Source organism: Salvelinus namaycush, chromosome 18 (genome assembly GCF_016432855.1).
Source record: "Salvelinus namaycush isolate Seneca chromosome 18, SaNama_1.0, whole genome shotgun sequence".
Lineage (NCBI taxonomy): Eukaryota > Metazoa > Chordata > Actinopteri > Salmoniformes > Salmonidae > Salvelinus > Salvelinus namaycush.
The window spans coordinates 39,626,142-39,653,870 of NC_052324.1; the positions used below are offsets into that span (position 1 = coordinate 39,626,142).

Sequence of the window (27,729 nt, forward strand, 5' to 3'; positions counted from 1 at the left end):
ACCAGTTAAACAGAGTTACACAGGAACATACCAGTTAAACAGAGTTACACAGGAACATACCAGTTATACAGAGTTACACAGGAACATACCAGTTAAACAGAGTTACACAGGAACATACCAGTTAAACAGAGTTACACAGGAACATACCAGTTAAACAGTTACACAGGAACATACCAGTTAAACAGAGTTACACAGGAACATACCAGTTAAACAGAGTTACACAGGAACATACCAGTTAAACAGTTACACAGGAACATACCAGTTAAACAGAGTTACACAGGAACATACCAGTTATATAATATTACCTTTAACACACACAGCCCCCTCCCCCACACACACAGCCCCCCCACACACACAGCCCCCCCCCACACACAGCCCCCCCTCCCACACACACAGCCCCCCCCCACACACAGCCCCCCACACACATAGCCCCCCCTCCCCCACACATGCACAGCTCCCCCTCCCCCCACACACACAGCCCCCCCTCCCACACACACAGCCCCCCCCACACACAGCCCCCCCCTCCCACACACACAGCCCCCCCCACACACAGCCCCCCACACACATAGCCCCCCTCCCCCACACATGCACAGCTCCCCCTCCCCCCACACACACAGCCCCCCCCCACACACAGCCCTTCCCCCCACACACACAGCCCTCCCCCCACACACAGCCCTTCCCCCCCTCATACACAGCCCCCCCCCCACACACACACAGCCCTTCCCCCCCCCACACACACCTGCCCCCCCCACACACACACCTGTCCCCCCCCACACACACACCTGTCCCCCCCCCCACACACACCTGCCCCCCCCCACACACACAGCCCCCCCCCCCCACACACACACAGCCCCCCCCCCCCACACACACACCTGCCCCCCCCCCCCCCCCCCACACACACAGCCCCCCCCTCCCCCCACACACACCTGTCCTCCAGAGCACGGTGTCGTAGAAGAAAGAGAACTCCATTTCAGTGTGGTGTTCCAGAGAGGCCCAGCCCCTGGGAGCTGTTACGTAGATATACGACACGTAGAGAGGAACCTGCACCGTCAGGAACGACTGGGCCGAGTCACGCACCTGGGGGGACATAGCGCATGACATGAGATAAAGTGACAGGAAATAACACCACTCAACCAGGAACAACTGATTGACGCACCTGTGGGGGGGTGGGGGGACATACACAAGACATGACATAAGATGACACCATATTACATTACATGACCTGACGTAATGCTACTAAACATGACATGATATAAGGTGACATACAGTAGCAACAGCTGTAGTCAGTCCTAGAATGTTTTGCATACTGTGGTTGGGATGAGTCTCATGTAAACTCTATCTGAGCATTCAAGGCTTCTACTGCCTGTGTGCTCACGTGACTGGGAAACCAAAGTCAATGCAAATCAACCTGACCAGTGGACAACAGGGTGCTGTGGACTCCAATCATAATGTCTTATAGTGTGTAAAGGGTTTTCTGTGATAATATTATGTCCACTAGTAATGTGCCAGAAATGGAAAGCCTCCAAAAATGAAAGGAAACAGGAGTGAATTCAGAGCATGATAAACACTAGAGTACAGTGTGACCCCTATCCCTTTACATGACCCCTATCCCTTTACATGACCCCTATCCCTTTACATGACCCCTATCCCTTTACATGACCCCTATCCCTTTACATGACCCCTATCCCTTTACATGACCCCTATCCCTTTACATGACCCCTATCCCTTTACATGACCCCTAACCCTTTACATGACCCCTAACCCTCTATGTGACCCCTATCCCTTTAGATGACCCCTAACCCACTATGTGACCCCTATCCCTTTACATGACCCCTAACCCTCCATGTGACCCCTAACCCACTATGTGACCCCTATCCCTTTACATGACCCCTAACCCTCTATGTGACCCCTATCCCTTTAGATGACCCCTAACCCTCTATGTGACCCCTATCCCTTTACATGACCCCTAACCCTCCATGTGACCCCTATCCCTTTACATGACCCCTATCCCTTTACATGACCCCTAACCCTCCATGTGACCCCTAACCCACTATGTGACCCCTATCCCTTTACATGACCCCTAACCCTCCATGTGACCCCTAACCCACTATGTGACCCCTAACCCACTATGTGACCCCTAACCCTCCATGTGACCCCTAACCCTCCATGTGACCCTAACCTCTTGTGACCCCTATCCCTCTCTATTGTGACCCCTAACCCACTATGTGACACCTAACCCTCCATGTGACCCTAACCCACTAATGTGACCCCTAACCCACTATGTGACCCTAACCCACTATGTGACCCCTAACAACCCACTATGTGACACGTCCCTCCATGTGACCCCTAACCCTCCATGTGACCCCTAACCCACCATGTGACCCCTAACCCACTATGTGACCCCTAACCCACTATGTGACACGTAACCCTCCATGTGACCCCTAACCCTCCATGTGACCCCTAACCCTCTATGTGACCCCTAACCCTCTATGTGACCCCTAGCCCTCTGTGACCCCTAACCCACTATGTGACCCCTAACCCTCTACGTGACCCCTAGCACTCTATGTGACCCCTAGCCCTCTATGTGACCCCTAGCCCTCTATGTGACCCTTAACCCTCTATGTGACCCCTAACCCTCTATGTGACCCCTAGCCCTCTATGTGACCCCTAGCCCTCTATGTGACCCCTAACTCTCTATGTGACCCCTAACCCTCTATGTGACCCCTAGCCCTCTATGTGACCCCTAGCCCTCCATGTGACCCCTAACCCTCTATGTGACCCCTAGCCCTCTATGTGACCCTTAACCCTCTATGTGACCCCTAACCCTCTATGTGACCCCTAACTCTCTATGTGACCCCTAACTCTCTATGTGACCCCTAACTCTCTATGTGACCCCTAACCCTCTATGTGACCCCTAGCCCTCTATGTGACCCCTAACTCTCTATGTGACCCCTAACTCTCTATGTGACCCCTAACTCTCTATGTGACCCCTAGCCCTCTATGTGACCCCTAGCCCTCTATGTGACCCCTAGCCCTCTATGTGACCCCTAACCCTCCATGTGACCCCTAACCCTCTATGTGACCCCTAGCCCTCTATGTGACCCCTAGCCACTCTATGTGACCCCTATCCCTTTACATGACCCCTAACCCTCCATGTGACCCCTAACCCTCCATGTGACCCCTAACCCACTATGTGACCCCTAACCCTTTACGTGACCCCTAACCCTCCATGTGACCCCTATCCCATTACATGACCCCTAACCCTCCATGTGACCCCTAACCCACTATGTGACCCCTATCCCTTTACATGACCCCTACCCTCCATGTGACCCCTAACCCACTATGTGACCCCTATCCCTTTACATGACCCCTAACCCTCCATGTGACCCCTAACCCACTATGTGACCCCTATCCCTTTACATGACCCCTAACCCTCCATGTGACCCCTAACCCTCCATGTGACCCCTAACCCACTATGTGACCCCTAACCCACTATGTGACCCCTATCCCTTTACGTGACCACTAACCCTCCATGTGACCCCTAACCCACTATGTGACCCCTAACCCACTATGTGACCCCTATCCCTTTACATGACCCCTAACCCACTATGTGACCCCTATCCCTTTACATGACCCCTAACCCTCCATGTGACCCCTAACCCTCCATGTGACCCCTAACCCACTATGTGACCCCTAACCCACTATGTGACCCCTATCCCTTTACGTGACCACTAACCCTCCATGTGACCCCTAACCCCTATGTGACCCCTAACCCACTATGTGACCCCTATCCCTTTACGTGACCCTAACCTCCCTGTGACCCCTAACCCACTATGTGACCCCTAACCCTCCATGTGACCCCTAACCCACTATGTGACCCCTATCCCTTTACGTGACCACTAACCCTCCATGTGACCCCTAACCCACTATGTGACCCCTAACCCACTATGTGACCCCTATCCCTTTACATGACCCCTAACCCTCCATGTGACCCCTAACCCACTATGTGACCCCTATCCCTTTACATGACCCCAAACCCTCCATGTGACCCCTAACCCACTATGTGACCCCTATCCCTTTACATGACCCCTAACCCTCCATGTGACCCCTAACCCACTATGTGACCCCTATCCCTTTACATGACCCCTAACCCTCTATGTGACCCCTAACCCTCCATGTGACCCCTAACCCACTATGTGACCCCTAACCCTCTATGTGACCCCTAACCCTCCATGTGACCCCTAACCCACTATGTGACCCCTATCCCTTTACATGACCCCTAACCCTCCATGTGACCCCTAACCCACTATGTGACCCCTATCCCTTTACATGACCCCTAACCCTCCATGTGACCCCTAACCCACTATGTGACCCCTATCCCTTTACATGACCCCTAACCCTCCATGTGACCCCTAACCCTCCATGTGACCCCTAACCCTCCATGTGACCCCTAACCCACTATGTGACCCCTAACCCACTATGTGACCCCTAACCCACTATGTGACACGTAACCCTCCATGTGACCCCTAACCCTCCATGTGACCCCTAACCCTCTATGTGACCCCTAACCCTCTATGTGACCCCTAACCCACTATGTGACACGTAACCCTCCATGTGACCCCTAACCCACTATGTGACCCCTAACCCACTATGTGACCCCTAACCCACTATGTGACACGTAACCCTCCATGTGACCCCTAACCCTCCATGTGACCCCTAACCCACTATGTCCCCTAACCCACTTGTGACCCCTAACCCACTATTGACACGTAACCCTCCATGTGACCCCTAACCCTCCATGTGAAACCTAACCCTCTATGTGACCCCTAACCCTCTATGTGACCCCAGCCCTCTGTGACCCCTAACCCCATGTGACCCCTAACCCTCTACGTACCCCAACTCTATGTGACCCCTAGCACTCTATGTGACCCCTAGCCCTCTATGTGACCCCTAGCCCTCTATGTGACCCTTAACCCTCTATGTGACCCCTAACCCTCTATGTGACCCCTAGCCCTCTATGTGACCCCTAGCCCTCTATGTGACCCCTAACTCTCTATGTGACCCCTAACCCTCTATGTGACCCCTAGCCCTCTATGTGACCCCTAGCCCTCCATGTGACCCTAACCCTCATGTGACCCTTAACCCCTTGTGAACTAACCCTCTATGTGACCCCTAACTCTTTGTGCCCCTACCTCTCTATGTGACCCCTAACTCTCTATGTGACCCCTAACCATCTATGTGTACCCCTAGCCCCTCTATGTGACCCCTAACCTCTATGTGACCCCTAACTCTCTATGTGACCCCTAACTCCTTATGTGACCCCTACCCTCTATGTGACCCTAGCCCTCTATGTGACCCCTAGCCCCCTATGTGACCCCTAACCCTCCATGTGACCCCTAACCCCTATGTGACCCCCTAGCCCTCTATGTGACCCCTAGCCACTCTGTGACCCCTATCCCTTTACATGACCCCTAACCCTCCATGTGACCCCTAACCCTCCATGTGACCCCTAACCCACTATGTGACCCCTAACCCTTTACGTGACCCCTAACCCTCCATGTGACCCCTAACCCTCCATGTGACCCCTAACCCACTATGTGACCCCTATCCCTTTACATGACCCTAACCCTCCATGTGACCCCTAACCCACTAGGTGACCCCTATCCCTTTACATGACCCCTAACCCTCCATGTGACCCCTAACCCACTATGTACCCCTATCCCTTTACATGACCCCTAACCCTCCATGTGACCCCTAACCCTCCATGTGACCCTACTACCCACTATGTGACCCTAACCCACTATGTGACCCTAACCCACTATGTGACACCTATCCCTTTACGTGACCACTAACCCTCCATGTGACCCCTAACCCACTATGTGACCCCTAACCCACTATGTGACCCCTATCCCTTTACATGACCCCTAACCCACTATGTGCCCCTATCCCTTTACATGACCCCTACCCCCATGTGACCCCTAACCCTCCATGTGACCCCTAACCCTCTATGTGACCCCTAACTCCTATGTGACCCTCCCCTAACTCTCATGTGACCCCTAATCTCTATGTGACCCCTAACCTCTATGTGCCCCCTAGCCCTCTATGTGACCCTAACTCTCTATGTGACCCCTAACCTCTCTAGTGACCCCTAACTCTCTATGTGACCCCTAGCCCTTTATGTGACCCCTAGCCCTCTATGTGACCCCTAGCCCTCATGTGACCCCAACCCTCCATGTGACCCCTACCCTCTATGTGACCCCCTAGCCCTCTATGTGACCCCTAGCCACTCTATGTGCCCCTATCCCTTTCATGACCCCTAACCCTCCATGTGACCCCTAACCCTCCATTGACCCCTAACCCACTAGTGACCCCTAACCCTTTACGTGACCCCTAACCCTCCATGTGACCCCTATCCCATTACATGACCCCTAACCCTCCATGTGACCCCTAACCCACTATGTGACCCCTATCCCTTTACATGACCCCTAACCCTCCATGTGACCCCTAACCCACTATGTGACCCCTATCCCTTTACATGACCCCTAACCCTCCATGTGACCCCTAACCCACTATGTGACCCCTATCCCTTTACATGACCCCTAACCCTCCATGTGACCCCTAACCCTCCATGTGACCCCTAACCCACTATGTGACCCCTAACCCACTATGACACCTATCCCTTTACGTGACACTAACCCTCCATGTACCCCTAACCCACTATGTGCCCCCTAACCCACTATGTGACCCTATCCCTTACATGACCCCTACCACTATGTGACCCCTATCCCTTTACATGACCCCTAACCCTCTATGTGACCCCTAACCCTCCATGTGACCCCTAACCCCTATGTGACCCCTAACCCACTATGTGACCCTATCCCTTTACGTGACCACTAACCCTCCATGTGACCCCTAACCCACTATGTGACCCCTAACCCACTATGTGACCCCTATCCCTTTACGTGACCCCTAACCCTCCATGTGACCCCTAACCCACTATGTGACCCCTAACCCTCCATGTGACCCCACCCTATCCCCTATCCCTTTACGTGACCACTAACCCTCATGTGACCCCTAACCCACTATGTGACCCCTAACCCACTAGTGACCCCTACCCTTTACATGACCCCTAACCCTCCATGTGACCCCTAACCCACTATGTGACCCCTATCCCTTTACATGACCCCAAACCCTCCATGTGACCCCTAACCCACTATGTGACCCCTATCCCTTTACATGACCCCTAACCTCCATGTGACCCCTAACCCACTATGTGACCCCTATCCCTTTACATGACCCCTAACCCTCTATGGACCCCTAACCTCCATGTGACCCCTAACCCCTATGTGACCCCTATCCCTTTACATGACCCCTAACCCTCCATGTGACCCCTAACCCACTATGTGACCCCTATCCCTTTACATGACCCCTAACCCTCCATGTGACCCTCAACCCACTATGTGACCCCTATCCCTTTACATGACCCCTAACCCTCCATGTGACCCCTAACCCACTATGTGACCCCTATCCCTTACATGACCCCTAACCCTCCATGTGACCCCTAACCCTCCTGTGACCCCTAACCCACTATGTGACCCCTAACTCTCTCATGTGACCCCTAACCCTCCATGTGACCCCTAACCCACTATGTGACCCCTATCCCTTTACATGACCCCTAACCCTCCATGTGACCCCTAACCCTCCATGTGACCCCTAACCCACTATGTGACCCCTAACCCTTTACGTGACCCCTAACCCTCCATGTGACCCCTAACCCACTATGTGACCCCTAGCCCTTTACGTGACCCCTAACCCACTATGTGACCCCTATCCCTTTACATGACCCCTAACCCTCCATGTGACCCCTAACCCTCCATGTGACCCCTAACCCACTATGTGACCCCTAACTCTCCATGTGACCCCTAACCCTCCATGTGACCCCTAACCCACTATGTGACCCCTATCCCTTTACATGACCCCTAACCCTCCATGTGACCCCTAACCCTCCATGTGACCCCTAACCCACTATGTGACCCCTAACCCTTTACGTGACCCCTAACCCTCCATGTGACCCCTAACCCACTATGTGACCCCTAACCCACTATGTGACACGTAACCCTCCATGTGACCCCTAACCCACTATGTGACCCCTAGCCCTTTACGTGACCCCTAACCCTCTATGTGACCCCTAACTCTCTATGTGACCCCTAACTCTCCATGTGACCCCTAACTCTCCATGTGACCCCTAACCCTCTATGTGACCCCTAACTCTCTATGTGGCCCCTAGCCCTCTATGTGACCCCTAACCCACTATGTGACCCCTAACCCTCTATGTGACCCCTAACTCTCTATGTGACCCCTAACCCTCTATGTGACCCCTAACTCTCTATGTGGCCCCTAACCCTCTATGTGACCCCTAACCCACTATTTGACCCCTAACCCTCTGTGACCCCTAACCCTCTATGTGACCCCTAACCCACTATGTGACCCCTAACCCTCTATGTGACCCCTAACTCTCTATGTGACCCCTAACCCTCTATGTGACCCCTAACTCTCTATGTGACCCCTAACCCTCTATGTGACCCCTAACTCTCTATGTGGCCCCTAACTCTCTGTAGTGACCCTACCCTCTATGTGACCCCTAACCCTCTATGTGACCCCTAACCCATATGTGACCCTAACCTATACCCCTAACCCTCTATGTGACCCCTAACTCTCTTGTGACCATACCCTCTATGTGACCCCTAACTCTCTATGTGACCCCTAACCCTCTATGTGACCCCTAACTCTCTATGTGACCCCTAACCCTCTATGTGACCCCTAACTCTCTATGTGGCCCCTAACCCTCTATGTGACCCCTAGCCCTCTATGTGACCCTTAACCCTCTATGTGACCCCTAACCCTCTATGTGACCCCTAACCCACTATGTGACCCCTAACCCTCTATGTGACCCCTAACTCTCTATGTGGCCCCTAGCCCTCTATGTGGCCCCTAACCCTCTATGTGACCCCAAACTCTCTATGTGGCCCCTAGCCCTCTATGTGACCCCTAGCCCTCTATGTGACCCCTAGCCCTCTATTTCACCCTTAGCCCTCTATGTGACCCCTAGCCCTCTATGTGACCCTTAACCCTCTATTTGACCCTTAACCCTCTATGTGACCCTTAACCCTCTATGTGACCCCTAGCCCTCTATGTGACCCCTAGCCCTCTATGTGACCCCTAGCCCTCTATGTGACCCCTAGCCACTCTATGTGAACCCTAGCCCTCTATGTGACCCCAACCCCTCTATGTGACCCCTAGCCCTCTATGTGACCCCTAGCCCTCTATGTGACCCCTAGCACTCTATGTGACCCCTAGCCCTCTATGTGACCCCCTAACCCACTGCAGGACGTATTGTAGCGTACCTGGAAGTCGGCAGTGACGGAGCCTCCACAGACGTCTATGAGTTCCGTCATGTCGTAGTAGGCATCAAAGGTCCAGATACAGCTCTTCAGGTTGAGGTGTTTGTACAGCTGGATGCTCTTAGCCTCTCGGACACTGGGGTTGAACTGGTAGGGTCTGTCATAACCCGGACCCAGAGAGATACTGTCATACTGGACATCATCCAGGAAACCCGTCTCTGAAACACACATCAAACACACTTTTGTTAAAGGGAGGATTTATATTATTTGGTGCACATCACTGTGTGTGTGTGTGTGTGTGTGTACGCTCACCAGAGACCCCCTGCAGGTCTTTGAGAGTGACCAGGTTTGAACAGATGTGCTGTTGTCTGTAGATGGACTCTGACAGCAGGAAGTGCAGGTTGTGGAGGGGCATGCTGGACACTAGGGGCAGCATACCGTCCTGGTGGGGGATCTGCACAGAGATGTGGATACTGCAGAAGAAAAAGAAGACAACAAAAGGTTAGTGTTATAGAACTATTATATACCATATGAAGGTGCTCTACTATTATAGACCGTATGGAGGTGTTCTAGAACTATTATGTACCATATGGAGGTGTTCTAGAACTATTATGTACCATATGGAGGTGTTATAGTACTATTATATACCATATGAAGGTGTTATAGAACTATTATATACCATATGAAGGTGCTCTACTATTATAGACCGTATGGAGGTGTTCTAGAACTATTATGTACCATATGGAGGTGTTCTAGAACTATTATGTACCATATGGAGGTGTTCTAGAACTATTATATACCACATGGAGGTGATCTAGAACTATTATGTACCATATGGAGGTGTTCTAGAACTATTATATACCATATGGAGGTGTTCTAGAACTATTATATACCATATGAAGGTGCTCTACTATTATAGACCGTATGGAGGTGTTCTAGAACTATTATATACCACATGGAGGTGATCTAGAACTATTATAGACCGTATGGAGGTGTTCTAGAACTATTATATACCATATGGATGTGTTATAGTACTATTATATACCATATGGAGGTGTTATAGAACTATTATATACCGTATGGAGGTGTTCTAGAACTATTATATACTGTATGGAGGTGTTCTAGAACTATTATATACCGTATGGAGGTGTTCTAGAACTATTATATACCGTATGGAGGTGTTCTAGAATTATTATATACCATATGGAGGTGTTCTAGAACTTTTATAGACCGTATGGAGATGTTCTAGACCTATTATATACCATATGGATGTGTTATAGTACTATTATATACCATATGGAGGTGTTCTAGAACTATTATATACCGTATGGAGGTGTTCTAGAACTATTATATACCGTATGGAGGTGTTATAGAACTAGTATATACTGTATGGAGGTGTTCTAGAACTATTATATACCATATGGAGGTGTTCTAGAATTATTATATACCGTATGGAGGTGTTCTAGAACTTTTATAGACCGTATGGAGATGTTCTAGAACTATTATATACCATATGGATGTGTTATAGTACTATTATATACCATATGGAGGTGTTATAGTACTATTATATACCATATGGAGGTTTTCTAGAACTATTATATACCGTATGGAGGTGTTCTAGAACTATTATATACCATATGGAGGTGTTCTAGAACTATTATAGACCGTATGGAGGTGTTATAGAACTATTATATACCGTATGGAGGTGTTCTAGAACTATTATATACCATATTGAGGTGTTCTAGAACTATTATATACCGTATGGAGGTGTTCTAGAACTATTATATACTGTATGGAGGTGTTATAGTACTATTATATACCATATTGAGGTGTTCTAGAACTATTATATACCATATTGAGGTGTTCTAGAACTATTATAGACCGTATGGAGGTGTTCTAGAACTATTATATACCGTATGGAGGTGTTCTAGAACTATTATATACCGTATGGAGGTGTTCTAGAACTATTATATACCGTATGGAGGTGTTCTAGAACTATTATATACCGTATGGAGGTGTTCTAGAACTTTTATAGACCGTATGGAGATGTTCTAGAACTATTATATACCATATGGAGGTGTTCTAGAACTATTATATACCATATGGAGGTGTTCTAGAACTATTATATACCATATGGAGGTGTTCTAGAACTATTATATACCATATGGAGGTGTTCTAGAACTATTATATACCATATGGAGGTGTTCTAGAACTATTATATACCATATGGAGGTGTTCTAGAACTATTATATACCATATGGAGGTGTTATAGTACTATTATAGACCATATGCAGATATGTTTATGTTTGATGAGCTCACCGGTTGGGTAGCTTCTTTTGTTATAGTATGTTTGGCTGCATGACTGTTTGTGTGTTTGCACACCTGCTCATTGTGTTTGTGTGTGTGTGAATGACTCCCTGCTCACCGGTTGGGGTGCTCCTTGTGTTTGACATCCAGATACTTCAGACTGGCGATGAACGACTGGGCCTGGAACCCTCGGGCTGTTCCCGTGGTAACAGGGGTGTGGCATATGGAACCCTCGGTGCCGATGGTTGCTATGTTACTCCTCAGGGGTGTTCCAAGATGGCCGGACTTGTCCCGGGCCTGGGCCACACAGCGAACATGGAACCTCCGAGAGAAATAGATACTGTCCAGGACCTGTGGAGCAAATATAGTCCATCAATTAGTCAGTCAATCAATCAGTCAGTCAATCAACCTGCCCCCAGGTGGTAAGGGTAGGTAACAACACATCTGCCACGCTGATCCTCAATACAGGGGCCAATCAGGGGTGCGTGCTTAGTCCCTTCCTGTACTCCCTGTTCACTCATGACTGCACGGCCAGGCACGACTCCAACACCATCATTAAGTTTGCTGACAACACAACAGTGGTAGGCCTGATCACCGGCAACGATGAGGCAGCCTATAGGGAGGAGATCAGAGACCTGGCAGTGTGGTGCAAGGACAACAACCTCTCCCTCAACGTGAGCAAGACAAAGGAGCTGATCCTGGAACACAGGAAAAGGAAGGGCCGAACACGCCCTCATTAACATTGACGGGGCTGTAGTGGAGCAGGTCGAGAGTTTCAAGTACCTTGGTGTCCACATCACCAACAAACATGGTCCAAACACACCTAGACTCTCAGGAGACTGAAAAGATTTGGTATGGGCTCCCAGATCCTCAAAAAGTTCAACAGCTGCACCATCGAGAGCATCCTGACCGGTTGCATGACCGCCTGGTATAGCAACTGCTCGGCATCCGACCGTAAGGCGCTACATAGGGTAGTGCGTATGGCCCAGTACATCACTGGGGCCAAGCTTCCTGCCATCCAGGACCTATATACTATGCAGTGTCAGAGGAAGGCCCCCAAAAATGTCAAAGACTCCAGTCATCTATTGCTGCTGCTACTACTACTACTATCACTACTACTACTGCTTCTACTACTACTACTACTACTGCTACTATAACTACTACTACTACTACTATCACTACTACTATCACTACTACTACTGCTACTACTACTATTACTACTACTACTATCACTACTACCAATATCACTAATCGCTACTACCAATATCACTATCACTACTACAACTATCACTATCACTACTACTAATACTACTACTACTGCTACTATCACTATCACTACTACTGCTACTATCACTACTATCACTATCACTATCACTACCACTACTATCACTACTACCACTGCTAATATCACTACTACTATCACTTCTACCACTGCTAATATCACTACTACTACTACTACTACTACTACTACTACTACTATAGTGCTGCTGCTGCTACTACTACTATACAACTACTACTATACAACTACTACTATACAACTACTACTATACAACTACTACTATACAACTACTACTATACAACTACTACTACTGCTACTGCTACTATACTACTACTACTACTACTACTACTGCTACTATACTTCTACTGCTACTGCTACTGCTACTACTGCTACTGCTACTACTATAATACTACTACTACTATACTACTACTACTACTATACTACTACTACTACTACTACTGCTACTGCTACTACTACTGATACTGCTACTACTACTACTATACTACTACTACTACTATACTAGTACTACTACTACCACTACTACTACTACTACACTACTACTACTACCACTGCTACTGCTACTACTATACTAATACTACTACTGCCACTGCTACTACTACTACTACTACTACTACTACTACTACTACTACTACTACTACTACTGCTAATACTACTACTACTACTACTACTATACTGCTACTACTGATACTACTACTATATTGCTACTACTACTACTACTACTACTACTACTACTACTACTACTATACTGCTACTACTGCTACTGCTACTACTACTATACTGCTACTACTACGACTACTACTCAACTACTCACCATATGGTTAACACCAGTGTATGGTGTGGTATCAGTGACTGTCTCGAAGGGTGACCTGGCCCCGTTGGTGTCTGTAGGGGCAGCCACCTCCCAGGAGAAGTGAACAGAGGTCTGGTTGATGCCTGCCTCGTTGCAGCGCTCCCTCATCACAGAGTATTTGGAGTAGTGCGGGTCACAGGGCGTCACACACACCAAGGGGTAGCCAGGCGACGGCTGCTTCTTACTGCCCTCCTTAGACACCTCAGCCACGTTGTCATAGTCTGACAGAGATACCACCTGGGAGAGGGAGGGAGGGTGGGTGTTGGAGTGAGTCTAATTGATTGGGGTCAATTCCTATTTTTTTTTTTATTCAAGACTGATAACAGAAGAAAGGGTTTAACGTGAAATACGTCACATCATCAATCATAAATTAAAGGTAGGCTTTAGGCCAGAGAAGATACTGTAAGTATCTGTGGCTACAATCTTTGAGGGAAAGTTTAAAGTTTATGTTTTTTTGTCTTGGCTCTTTTTCTGTCAAGTTCTGAAAATAATAATTTTATAAAAATGACATAATAATTCAGATTTAATTAAGTAATGCTCCTTACGATGGGCGTGGCCGGGAGAATGAGACTCCCTGCTGCTTCCTGGTCCAGGATGGTGACTGTTGCCGTGGTGATCTCTCCAAGCACTGCCTCCACCGGGTCGTCAGGACCGAGGACCAATGAGAAGGACTCGTGCCACTCCCTGTCCTCATTGGACAGAATCTCCACTTTGAACAGGATGTGGTCCATGCCTTCATGGAAAGACCAAAAAAAGTAAAGTCAATATTTCCTTATGCTGCATCGTCGACATGTGATGTAAAATACCTTCAATACTGTAAAAATGTATTACATTTCCTGTCAAAATCCCTCTGAAACGGGTGAATACAAATATACAGGACCCAGTCTGAGCAATCACTAAAGGGAATGTGATTGGCTATGCGGTTCTTGTAGCCAGATATACTTACTATACTACCCATAGTGTTCCTTCTCAATAAGTCTTACTGACCAGGGGTGAATTTGAGGACCCTGCTCTTGGGGTTATAGTCCACTCCGGACTGGGCTGATCCGTCCCGGGTGCTGCAGCGGACCTTGGAGGTGCGGTCCTGGTCTCCTGTCCTGACCACCTTGATGTTAAGCACCTCGATGCCGTCTGGCCCGGGGGGCTCCCGCACCTGGTAGGACGTCTGCTCGAACTCTATGGTGGGTGCTGGGGAAGTACAAAAAGGTACAATGAAAATGTGAAATTGAACATGCAATGCATATTATTCTTTACATTGACTGAGTTTTTTTTGTCTATGTAAAAGTATGCCCTGTGTTTCTGTTTGTAATGTAGAACAATGCTGTTAACTTAGGCAATGTAGTACATGCTATACAAAGTCAGTGTTCTCAAACTATCAACTCAGAGTTTGTAACTTTACTGATCGCTAGTGAAGGTCTACACACCCCTTACACAGTCTTCACATGTTGCTACCTTAAAATTACATCTAAAAAGCGATTCAATTTCATGTTTTTACTACCGATCTACACAACCTACTCCATATTTTTCGAAGAGATTTTTTTTTTATCGTCAATGTTCCTAATTAATACAGTTTTGACGAAAACAATGGACATATGTTGCCTTAAGAGTTGTTAGAACCTTATTCAAAATGATTCACAGCTGTAATAAATAAAAAATAAAAATGTAACCTTTATTTAACTAGGCAAGTCAGTTAAGAACAAATTCTTATTTACAATGACAGCCTACCGGGGAACAGTGGGGCCTTGTTCAGGGGCAGAACGACAGTTTTTTACCTTGTCAGCTCAGGGATTCTATCCAGCAACCTTTCAGTTACTGGTCCAAAGCTCTAACCACTAGGCTACCTGCCTCCTCTAACCACTAGGCTACCTGCCTCCTCTAACCACTAGGCTACCTGCCTCCTCTAACCACTAGGCTACCTGCCTCCTCTAACCACTAGGCTACCTGCCTCCTCTAACCACTAGGCTACCTGCCTCCTCTAACCACTAGGCTACCTGCCTCCTCTAACCACTAGGCTACCTGCCTCCTCTAACCACTAGGCTACCTGCCCCCTCTAACCCCTAGGCTACCTGCCTCCTCTAACCACTAGGCTACCTGCCTCCTCTATCTGCCTCCTCTAACCACTAGTCTACCTGCCGCTCCATAATGGCTGCCAAAGGTGCTTCCACCAAGTATTAACTCTGGGGTGTAAAGACAGACAGATACAATCAAGACATCTTCTATATATTTCTTCCACCTTGAAAATGTGTAGTAGGTTGTGTGGATCTTTGGGGGGGGGGGGTCGAGTTGAATGCTTTTTTAGATGTAATTTTAAACCAGCAAAATGTGAAGACTGTAATGGGTGTGTTGACTTTCACTAGTGACTGCATACAACTCGTTCATAAAAAGAAAAGCACAGAGATCAGTGACGCCTGTGTGATGCTTACCGTCCTCGTCGTTAGTGATGGTTACCGTGACGACGTCACTAACTCCCACCATGGCCCCGCTCCAGTGGTCCCCCAGCGGCGTCCCAAGATGCACCTGGAACTCCTCCTCTGGCTCGAACACAGAGTCGTCATTGATGTGCACCGTGCAGTTTTTAACCTGGACCATCATCATCATCAATATCATCATTATCGTCAAACAACATCAACATCATCATCATAACATCATCATCATCATCATCATCATCATAACATCATCATCATCATCATAACATCATCATCATCATCATAACATCATCATCATCATCATAACATCATCATCATCATAACATCATCATCATCATCATAACATCATCATCATAACATCATCATCATAACATCATCATCATAACATCATCATCATCATAACATCATCATCATCATCATAACATCATCATCATCATCATCATCATAACATCATCATCATAACATCATCATCATCATCATAACATCATCATCATCATCATAACATCATCATCATCATCATAACATCATCATCATCATCATCATCATAACATCATCATCATCATCATCATAACATCATCATCATCATCATAACATCATCATCATCATCATCATAACATCATCATCATCATCATCATAACATCATCATCATCATAACATCATCATCATCATCATAACATCATCATCATCATCATAACATCATCATCATCATCATCATCATAACATCATCATCATCATCATCATCATAACATCATCATCATAACATCATCATCATCATCATAACATCATCATCATCATCATAACATCATCATCATCATCATAACATCATAACATCATCATCATCATCATATCATCATCATCATAACATCATCATCATCATCATAACATCATCATCATCATCATAACATCAAAGCCAACTTTATTGGTCTAGGAAGGTTGTGTTTTTATCCCATTGGGCAGAGTGCTATATGTACCAACTATTATAACTGCTGTGAAGATTCTCTGTGGGCTTGATAAAGAACCTACCTTCTCTCCCTTGAGGAAGGCGATACGTGAGTCGTCTGTGTTCCTCCTCTCCTCAAAGTCGTCCATGACCATGGCAGACATGGTGCGCGTGAAGCAGCGGACAGAGGACTTGACCGTCAGGTCTCCCGTTCGAACGATGGAGATGTTCAGCACTCCCTCCTTCTCCTTCACCTTGTACGCCGTCTTCTCAAACTGCATGCTGGGTACTGAGAGGATGGCATTGTGGGGTAAATGAGTAGGGATTATGATTGAGGAAGTAGTGTACGATGAAACTACAATTTCAGATGGAGTTCTCTGTTTTCCAAAACTCAGTCCTGACCCCCCCTCCCCCCTCCCAGCACTACACAGCTGACTCAATCAACCAACTCATCATCAAGCTTGATTAATTAGAGTTTGGAAACCCTGCCCTAGAAGACAGGTGTGTGTGTGTGTGTGTGTGTGTGTGTGTGTGTGTGTGTGTGTGTGTGTGTGTGTGTGTGTGTGTGTGTGTGTGTGTGTGTGTGTGTGTGTGTGTGTGTGTGTGTGTGTGGTACACGTACGATCCAAGGTATCAGTGATGACCACGGAGGCTTCGAAGGGTTCGAGGAGCACCGCCCCCTGAGGGGAGGAGAGGAACACTACAAAAGACTCCGCCCCCTCAATGGCTGGGTTCTGAATGTCATCCATGATGGTCAGACTGCACGTCTGGGAGAGAGAGAGATAAGAGAGAGAAGAGAGAGAGAGAGATAAGAGAGAGAAGAGAGAGAGAGAGAAGAGAGAGGAGAGAGAGAGGGGATAAGAGAGAGAAGAGAGAGAAGAGAGAGACATACGAGAGATGGAGAGATAAGAGAGAGAGAGATAAGATAGAAAGAGAAGAGAGAGAGAGATAAGAGAGAGAGAAAGAGAGAGAGAAAGAGAGAGAGAGAGATAAGAGAGAGAAGAGAGAGAGAGGGAAAGAGACGGACCATGACACTAAATTCTTACCCTCAATACAAAAAGCAACACAAGACGAAAATATTTTAGGAAATGTATTATATCAATGACATTGTCATTGTATCTAATGTCAACACATCTATGAAGATCAAATGCTTTGAATTATACCTGCTCTTGAAAATGCTAATCTGACATTTCATAAAATGTATAATTAAACTGGTAAATATAACACAGGGGACTGCTTTTAGAGTCAATGATAGACTCTGCGGTCTATTACCATAGCAACATAGTTTAATTACAGGTGACAGGTTCACTACACATCACTGCATTCGTTACCAGAAAGTAGGCTGTCCCTCTTTGAGGTGTCGTAGGTCAATTCCCACCGTACCTAACATATATAATATCCTTTAGACGTAAGAGTTAGCATACCCGGTCTTCAAATGTTGATAAGGAATGTATTTGTTTCTCTTCAGTGTTCGTAATTTAGTATATTTGTATTATTTTGTATTTTGTAAATTGTTTACATGCAGGGCTTCCCGTTAAAGAGACCTTGGTCTCAATGGGACTTCCTGTTAAAGAGACCTTGGTCTCAATGGGACTTCCTGTTAAAGAGACGTTGGTCTCAATGGGACTTCCTGTTAAAGAGACGTTGGTCTCAATGGGACTTCCTGTTAAAGAGACCTTGGTCTCAATGGGACTTCCTGTTAAAGAGACCTTGGTCTTAATGGGACTTCCTGTTAAAGAGACCTTGGTCTCAATGGGACTTCCATTTAAAGAGACATTGGTCTCAATGGGACTTCCTGTTAAAGAGACCTTGGTCTCAATGGGACTTCCTGTTAAAGAGACCTTGATCTCATTGGGATTTCCTGTTAAAGAGACCTTGGTCTCATTGGGACTTCCTGTTAAAGAGACCTTGATCTCAATGGGACTTCCTGTTAAAGAGACCTTGATCTCATTGGGACTTCCTGTTAAAAGTAAGGTAAATACAAAAATGTACCTCCATAGTCTTGCCAGCTTTGAACTCCACCTTCCTGGAGGAGGGGATGTAGTCGACCCCGGGGGTGGCGGAGGGGGGATCCGAGGGGCGCGTGGCACACCACACAGAGGTCACTGACGACAGGTCACTCCCCTGCCGCAACACCGGAATCTCTATGGTGCCTGGAAGTCAAGGGTCAGACATTACGGGGTTAGAGATCAGAGGTTAGGGATACTTCCTGTTCTCCAATGGTTAATGCATGCAGTGAAATACATCTATTCTTGAAAAATTTAACTTAGAAATACCTTATGAACTTAATAAAGCCCTTTTACTCTGGCACAGGGATGGACAACTCCAGTCCTCGGGGACCTGATTGGTGTCACACTTTTGCCCCAGCTAACACACCTGAATCAGCCGTGTTTGCTAGGGATGGGCAAAAGTGTGACACGCCTCCAGTCCCCAAGGACTGGAGTTGCCCATCCCCGCTCTAGCATAGCCCAACATTTGAGGTCGTAGATTGTAAAGTCACCACAGATATAACTTCCACAGTAACACTTTACTGCAGGTAGACTGCTTAATAACGGCTTATAAGCCTTTATAACTTGTTGTGAGCCTATATAACGCCTTATAATCTCTCACCAGCGTCCTCGCTGAACGTAAACGTAGCGTTGCCCAGGGATACCGTTGAAGCATCATTTGGCCCGTCAATGACCACCTTTGCCACTTTAACATCACCCATGCGGGCGTTATCCGAGGCGTCTGATAGGTGGAGCTCAAACTCCTCTGAGAGTTCGTATTCGCTGTCATCAATGAGCTTGACGTCACAGGTGGACATGGAGACGCCGGGGCCGAAGATGACCCTGCTGTCACCAGTCATACTTCGACTCTTATAGTCAGACCCAGACTCCAGGCCGTGTAGACTGCTACCCTTAGCTGACTTAGGGACCGTGTAACAGAGAGCTGAGACTGTACTGCTGGTGTCACCTGGAGGGAGAGAACAGGGAGAGGCAGGGGTGAAAGGAGGCAGGAGAGGGGAGGAGGAGAGAAGAGAGGTGAGGAGGAGTGGAGCAGAGGAAGGGAGGAAGGAAGAGGGGGAGAGGGAGGAGAAGAATAGATTAAGGTTGCCTTCCTGAACAGGGTTGATGGGGTCAATAAAATGTTCAATTCAATCACTTCCTCAATTAAAAATGTGCCATTGTTTAAAACACAAGTATTTTTTTTTTTGAATTTCAGATATTGGGGTGCTCAAGATAATTTTTTTGGACCCCCCCAGATAGGATCCTAGAATCCTTAAACATTGGGGTCCCAGATAACATTGTTGGACTTCCTGGATAAGTTTCTTGGTCAATTTGTGGTCTCTGCATGTTGGACTTCCTGGATAAGTTTCTTGGTCAATTTGATGATCTCTGCATGTCTGGTTCCCACCGTGAAGCATGGAGGAGGAGATGTGATGGTGTGGGGGTGCTTTGCTGGTGATTTATTTAGAATTCGAGGCACACTTAACCAGCATGGCTACCACAGCATTCTGCAGCGACACGCCATCTCATCTGGTTTGCGCTTAGTGGGACTATCATTTATTTTTCAATAGGACAATGACCCAACACACCTCTAGACTGTGCAAGGGCTATTTGACCAAGAAGAAGGAGAGTGATGGAGTGTTGCATCAGATGACCTGGCCTCCACAATCACCCGACCTCATCCCAATTGAGATAGTTTGGGATGAGTTGGACCGCAAAGGGAAGGAAAAGCAGTTAACAAGTGCTCAGCATATGTGGGAACTCCTTCAAGACTGTTGGAAAAGCATTCCAGGTGAAGCTGGTTGAGAGAATGCCAATAGTGTGCAAAGCTGTCATCAAGGCAAAAGGTGGCTACTTGGAAGAATCAAAAAATGTGTTCAAAACTTTTTGGGTTACTACATGATTCCATGTGTTATTTCATAGTTTTGATGTCTTCACTATTATTCTAAAATGTAGAAAATAGTAAAAAATTAAGAAAAACCCTTGAATGAGTAGGTGTGTCCAAATTTTTGACTGGCACTGTAGGTTTAAGGTTAGTATCCTCCTTGCCTTTCCTTTATATTGGAGTCTGTATGAAGCCAGTACTGGTTGACATGGCAGAGTTAAGGTTATGTACATACTAGTTTCTTATGTTTAGGGTTAATACCTTTCCTCTCTATGGGGGCGTGTATGAAGCCAGTACTCTCGTTGACGTGGTAAATCTTCTTGTCAAACTGCAACGTGGGTTCATCCTCTGTGTCGTTGATGTTGACGCTGGCATGGGTCACCTGACCCAGGAGGGCATAGACGGGCATGCTAAGCTCCACCTGGAAACTCTCCACGCCCTCAAACACCTTGTCATCCTGGATCACTATGGTACACACCTTGGTGTCCTCCCGCTCGTCAAACTGGACCTGGAGAGAGAGAGAGAAGAGACACGTTTTGTGGCCATTTCTTCTACACAGGATGTACATGAAATGTCTCATTGTCTCATTTATCCTGTAAAACATGTTTTGGGGTTGTGATTTTATATTGTATCCTCTGTATAATAATGCCCAGTACTTTTAATTGGCAATGCCAAGGTGGCGATGCCAGTGTAGTGTTGCCCGTACCTGTCCAGCGTACTCCACGTAGTCCTGCTGCCCGGGACGAGAGCCCACACTGGAGGTCGAGGTGGCGGTGCCCTGTTCCGTACGACACAGCACGATGGCATACTGGTTCAGGTTGCCCGTCCTCTTCACTGTGACTGACACCGTGCCAGCCTTCTCACTCACATTGTAGCTGTATGGGAGGGGAACAGACAGCCTCAGTCACATAAACATACAGTTTTTGAGAGATACAATTACAGTATAATAGCTGAAATGGACTTTGTGGCCAGTGAGAGGAGATAATTGTGTAAAACAGCAAACAGATCCAGAAAAACCATACATTTTTATTTATTTAAATTGGCAAGTCAGTAAAGAACAAATTCTTATTTACAATGATGGCCTAGGAACAGTGGGTTAACTGCCTTGTTCAGGGACAGAACGACAGATTTTTACCTTGTCAGCTCGGGGATTCGATCATGCAACCTTTCGGTTACTAGTCCAACGCTCTAACCACTAGGCTACCTGCCGCCATAAGATGTATGCATGTCTTAAACATATGCAAGTTTTGAATTAGCTCAGGAAGAGTCTGAAGTTTCTCCCCATTCCAGTCACATGGTCAAGAAAATCTCCGGGCCATACTTGTGACAGAAAAGATGTACTGTGAAGAATAGCTGGCCTTGTTTCTCTCACCTCCTGTGTTGGAAGCTGATGAGGGACCACTGGATATGGAAGAGGTTATCAGAGACAACGTTAGGCTTGCTGTCCTTCACCAGGAACTTAAAGTTGTCCATGGTCTCTGTCACGCTCTCCTCATGGAGCACGTAGCGGATCAAGCCCAGGTTAACGTCAGCTGGAGGGCAGGGGACGACGTTAGCACAATGTTAGGACGACGTTAGAACAACATTACTTGCATTAAAAGTGACAAACTGTAAGACAGAAATCACTGAAGAAGAAGAAAATAATCAGATGGAATGTTTAGTTTGGTCACTCTGGTGAGTACACGCTTGCACACCAGGCACGTGCACAGATAGAAGTCAACCTGGGCCCAGCACATTCCCCTTTGACCTCCCACTCGCCATGTGCCCTTTTAGGTGATGGTCAAGGTTATTATAGTAAACTGAAACTAACACCGGTTGTGGTCAATAATTGTCACGTTCCTGTTCTATGTTATTTTTGTATGTGTTTAGATGGTCAGGGCGTGAGTTGGGGTGGGCATTCTATGTTTTGTGTTTCTATGTTTAGGTCACTTGTAATTAGCCTTATATGGTTCTCAATCAGGGACAGGTGTTTGACGTTTTCCTCTGATTGAGAACCATATATAGGTTGGCTGTTCACACTGTTTGTTTGTGGGTGATTGTCTTCCGTGTCTGTGTCTGCGCACCACACGGGACTGTTTCGTTTGTTCGTTCGTTTGATGTAGTCTGTTCCTGTTCTTCGTGTAGTTATGTAAGTTCCATGTTCAGGTCTGTCTACGTCGTTTTGTTATTTTGTAAATTCTCAAGTTTGTTTAGTTTTCGTCTTGTTTAAATAAAAGTCATGTCGTATCACAACGCTGCGTTTTGGTCAAATCCCTACTCCTCCTCTTCGGACGAAGAGGAGGAGGAAAACCGTTACAATAATTGTGTGGTTGTGGTCAATAATTGTGTGGTTGTGGTCAGTAGTTGTGTGGTTGTGGTCAGAATTTTAAAACTAAAACTATACTGAAACTATTATATTCGACACAAAAATTATTATTAATATTTTGAAAAAAATAACATCATATAAATTATGTTTAGTTGAATACATTTTTTTCAAAGCTTTTTTCTCTAATGGGGTTTTCAAGCTTCTGAATCTGGCAGGTAAACGTTGCCAGGAAATGGCGAAGTTTCAGATAGGCTGAGCATCACTATCACTATCTATCTAGTATCTCTAGACGGATGGGTTGCCTCCCACAATGTACCAATGTTCCAGCATACACGGCCAGCTGTGACAGAGAGTTGGAACAGGGAAGACCGTCACTGCCTTATCCGGTGATATTACCGCCTTGTCCACTTGCTGCCCTAGTGTAAACATCCCCGTCGGACACAAGGAAGTAGCTAACTAGCTAGCTAGCGAGATAACGAACACAGAGGTTATTTTGCTAGTTTGAATCATCTATTACTAAATCCACGGCAAAGGGTTTTCCTGCAAACGTTGGTTTCAAATCGCGACGTTCGGAGATGTCCTACAGGCTACGGAAATAGTTATATTTTTCAGGCTTGGTCCGCCTAACGAAACTCGTGATTTGTTGGGAGAGTTTTCTGTCTGAAGAGGACCCTCCCCAGAATATTTTTTTTTACCCCAAAAATGTCCAAGAGACTCTGACATCCTCCCCAGACCTATTGCTGTTGTTTAAAGTCTGGGATTTCCAAGACTACGACCTATCACTAGCTAACAGGGAAGAAATACCACTCTCAACAACACGTACATGGCTCATAGCTTCCCTATGCACAGCTAATTGTTTAATTCAGCATTCAATTCCAGCATTTTAATACATTTCTTAATTTCCTGCACTGTGTTATCATGGATGTTGTCACGCAGCAGAAAGAGGCAGAAAGACAGAGAAGAGCTGCTACTTTAACAACCCTCGCTCAGACCCAACTCCATCCCTTCCTCAGTCGGCAGCAGCAGCAACACAGTTAGTCTGAACTCTAAGTAACCTCCATATACTAAAATATTCACACTAGCCACTAGCCACCCAGCCATATATCTTGAGTTAGAAAAATGTGAATATTATCTTAAGTTATTATTTAAGAGCATTAAAGCTAAATCCTAACTAGCTAACTAGCAGATGTACATTAAACATCAACGATCAGCTGACAGCCGACCCTGTGTTACAGATGTCAATCATGTCTTTAGGAGGCAGTGTAACTAGCTGGCTTTCAATTTGAGATGAGTGTGTCGCAGAAATAAATAGGCCAATGCAAAAAAAAATGAATGTGTGTTGCTACAGAGGCAGTTGGTATGTTATGACTTTCGAGATATTAATTATGAGTCGTTAGTTTTTTTTTAAGTGGGGGGGGGGGCTTTTTCCAGTTTGAGCTCCTGCCCAGTGAAAGTTTTGTGCACTGCCCTGTCGCACACACACAGACAAACACCCCCCACCCACACACACACACACACACACAAACACACACCATACCTTGTGTGAAGGAGGTGATAGGAGCCCCAGGTTTTAGTTTGCTCTCTAGGAAGCCGTGTTTAGGCTCTGCTGTGACCTCATAGACCAGCTGGCCATCATCGGTGTCTGGGTCCATGGTCAACAGCTCCTTCTTACTGATCAGGTTGGTGGCCTGCAACATCAATAAATAAATCAGTCAGTCAGTCAATCAATCAATCAGTTATAATATTAGAAAAAAGATGTATCAATCAATCAAATGTATTGTCCAAATGTATTGTCCACAATCTACTTAAGGTTTTCTAGAGCTAGCCAGTTTCAGTTAGCCAGCTTCAGTTAGCTTCACATTCCAGCTCAGGCTTCATCCGTACTACGATGGTGGATATTGCTCATCTGCCTGCTGCTAACTCTAGCAGCCTAGCAGGCTTGTAGTTGGGCGTGCAGTTTGCACATGACTAGTCCTAATGCCGAAATCTTCATTGCGACAACGCTGAAACATCAATCCATGGGCCAATCAGTGCCGCATTTTCAATTGTGCCGAAATCAAACTGAAAGAACAGTTATCGTGCAAATAGGCTTTTAAAAGTACAGTCTTTATTTTATTACTTATCATTAATTCCATCTTTGGTGAGCTTATCAATGCACGAACACCTTTTTTCCCCCACTCGTATCAATAAAATTGATATTTTTTAAGTCATACAAAAGTTTTATTGTGCGTGAAGTTTCAAAAAGTTCTACAGCTGCACCATGGTAACCGCTCGGCATCTGCCCGTAAGGCGCTACAGAGGGTAGGGCGTACAGCCCAGTATATCACTGGGGGCCAAGCTTCCTCACATCCAGGAGATATATATTAGGCAGTATCAGAGGAAGGCCCAGAAAATTGTCAAATACTCCAGTCACCCAAGTCATAGACTGTTCTCTCTGCTACCGCACGGCAAGCGGTACCGGAGCGCCAAGTCTGGGACCAAAAGGCTCCTTAACAGCTTCTAACCCCCCTAGCCATTAGACTGCTGAACAACTAAACTAATCAAATGGCCACCCTGACTATTTACATTGAACCCACCCCCTTTGTTTTTACACTGCTGCTACTCGCTGTTTATAATTGATGCATAGTCACTTTACAAATTACCTCGATTAACCTGTACCCCCGCACAGTGACTCAGTACCGGTACCCCCTGTATATAGCCTCGTTGTTGTTATGTACATTTTTTGTGTTACTTTTTGATTCATTCATTTTTTTAAACTTTTGTTTATTTAGTAAATATTTTATTAACTCTATTTCTTGAAATGCATTGTTGGTTAAGGACTTGTAAGTAAGCTTTTCACTGTAAGGTGTTGTAACCTGTTGTATTCAGCGCATGTGACAAATACAATTTGATATGATTTGAAATGCATTCTGTCATTACTAAATTTGTAATGAAATTGTTATATTAACGTTACAATTTTTTTAACACACAAAAACATTTGATTTGATTAATAAAATATGCTGTTAGTCCCTCTATTATTAATATTATTAATAATTATTAATAAAATTTGCTGTTAGTCCCTTAGTCCCGCTTCCTCAACTGAAGGGGATGACACAATCTTTATGAGAGGGAGGGAATCTGATTTCACTGGTCTTCACCTCGGATCTCAGACACTTCATTCAGGATGTCCCGGAGCAGGTTCTGAAAGAGTCGTCGCCATAGAAATGTACCTGGCTAAAAAGGTTGAGCCACTGTCGTGGTACCGGTTATCCCGAGTTGAACTCAGAGTTGACCAAAGTTAACTCGCTAACTCCTCAAACCACATACGTAGTAGTATAGTGCTCCGGGAAAATCAATATGAGAAACGGTGTTTAATTCAACTCCATCTGTCACTCCATCAAACACCAGCAGGGGGAGCGAGCGTAACACAAACCGAATGCAGATAGGCCTAGCCATGCAATTATATTATATTAACATAGGTAGATCTACCCTGGCAATTCAATTATATTCAACCTAGCAAATTCTATATTTATTTAACTGCATTGTTGGTTAAGGGCTTGTAAGTAAGCATTTCACGGTAAGGTCTACACCTGTTGTATTTGGCGCATGTGACAAATACAATTTGATTTGATTTGATTTATATTTTGTTTCCTATAATTACAATGGATGTTGTTATTGTAGACAAGTGCACACCCACAATGACAGCAACTAGTGAAACCAGGTGACTAGCCTGGGACCAGGCCAAAAGTAGTGCTCTCCAAAGGTGACTAGCCTGGGACCAGGCCAAAAGTAGTGCTCTCCAAAGGTGACTAGCCTGGGACCAGGCCAAAAGTAGTGCTCTCCAAAGGTGACTAGCCTGGGACCAGGCCAAAAGTAGTGCTCTCCAAAGGTGACTAGCCTGGGACCAGGCCAAAAGTAGTGCTCTCCAAAGGTGACTAGCCTGGGACCAGGCCAAAAGTAGTGCTCTCCAAAGGTGACTAGCCTGGGACCAGGCCAAAAGTAGTGCTCTCCGAAGGTGACTAGCCTGGGACCAGGCCAAAAGTAGTGCTCTCCGAAGGTGACTAGCCTGGGACCAGGCCAAAAGTAGTGCTCTCCGAAGGTGACTAGCCTGGGACCAGGCCAAAAGTAGTGCTCTCCAAAGGTGACTAGCCTGGGACCAGGCCAAAAGTAGTGCTCTCCAAAGGTGACTAGCCTGGGACCAGGCCAAAAGTAGTGCTCTCCAAAGGTGACTAGCCTGGGACCAGGCCAAAAGTAGTGCTCTCCAAAGGTGACTAGCCTGGGACCAGGCCAAAAGTAGTGCTCTCCAAAGGTGACTAGCCTGGGACCAGGCCAAAAGTAGTGCTCTCCG

The 27,729-nt window shown here is 46.4% G+C and overlaps 1 protein-coding gene across 1 annotated transcript in view; it reads right to left on the reverse strand.

Moving 5' to 3' along the window:
• Positions 1–27,729, reverse strand: part of LOC120062948 (extracellular matrix protein FRAS1-like) — an 87,711-nt gene that overhangs the window by 8,084 nt on the left and 51,898 nt on the right. Inside the window, exons 16-31 of the mRNA XM_039013001.1 lie at positions 24,940–25,090; positions 22,470–22,629; positions 21,804–21,972; positions 21,359–21,605; positions 19,835–20,179; positions 19,217–19,377; positions 17,847–17,991; positions 17,308–17,513; positions 16,282–16,438; positions 14,846–15,046; positions 14,404–14,591; positions 13,820–14,095; positions 11,827–12,059; positions 9,714–9,874; positions 9,405–9,619; positions 927–1,077 (exon numbers count right to left, since the gene is read on the reverse strand). Coding sequence (XP_038868929.1) covers positions 927–1,077; positions 9,405–9,619; positions 9,714–9,874; positions 11,827–12,059; positions 13,820–14,095; positions 14,404–14,591; positions 14,846–15,046; positions 16,282–16,438; positions 17,308–17,513; positions 17,847–17,991; positions 19,217–19,377; positions 19,835–20,179; positions 21,359–21,605; positions 21,804–21,972; positions 22,470–22,629; positions 24,940–25,090 — 3,166 coding nt within the window. The remainder of the gene's footprint in view (positions 1–926; positions 1,078–9,404; positions 9,620–9,713; positions 9,875–11,826; positions 12,060–13,819; positions 14,096–14,403; positions 14,592–14,845; positions 15,047–16,281; positions 16,439–17,307; positions 17,514–17,846; positions 17,992–19,216; positions 19,378–19,834; positions 20,180–21,358; positions 21,606–21,803; positions 21,973–22,469; positions 22,630–24,939; positions 25,091–27,729) is intronic.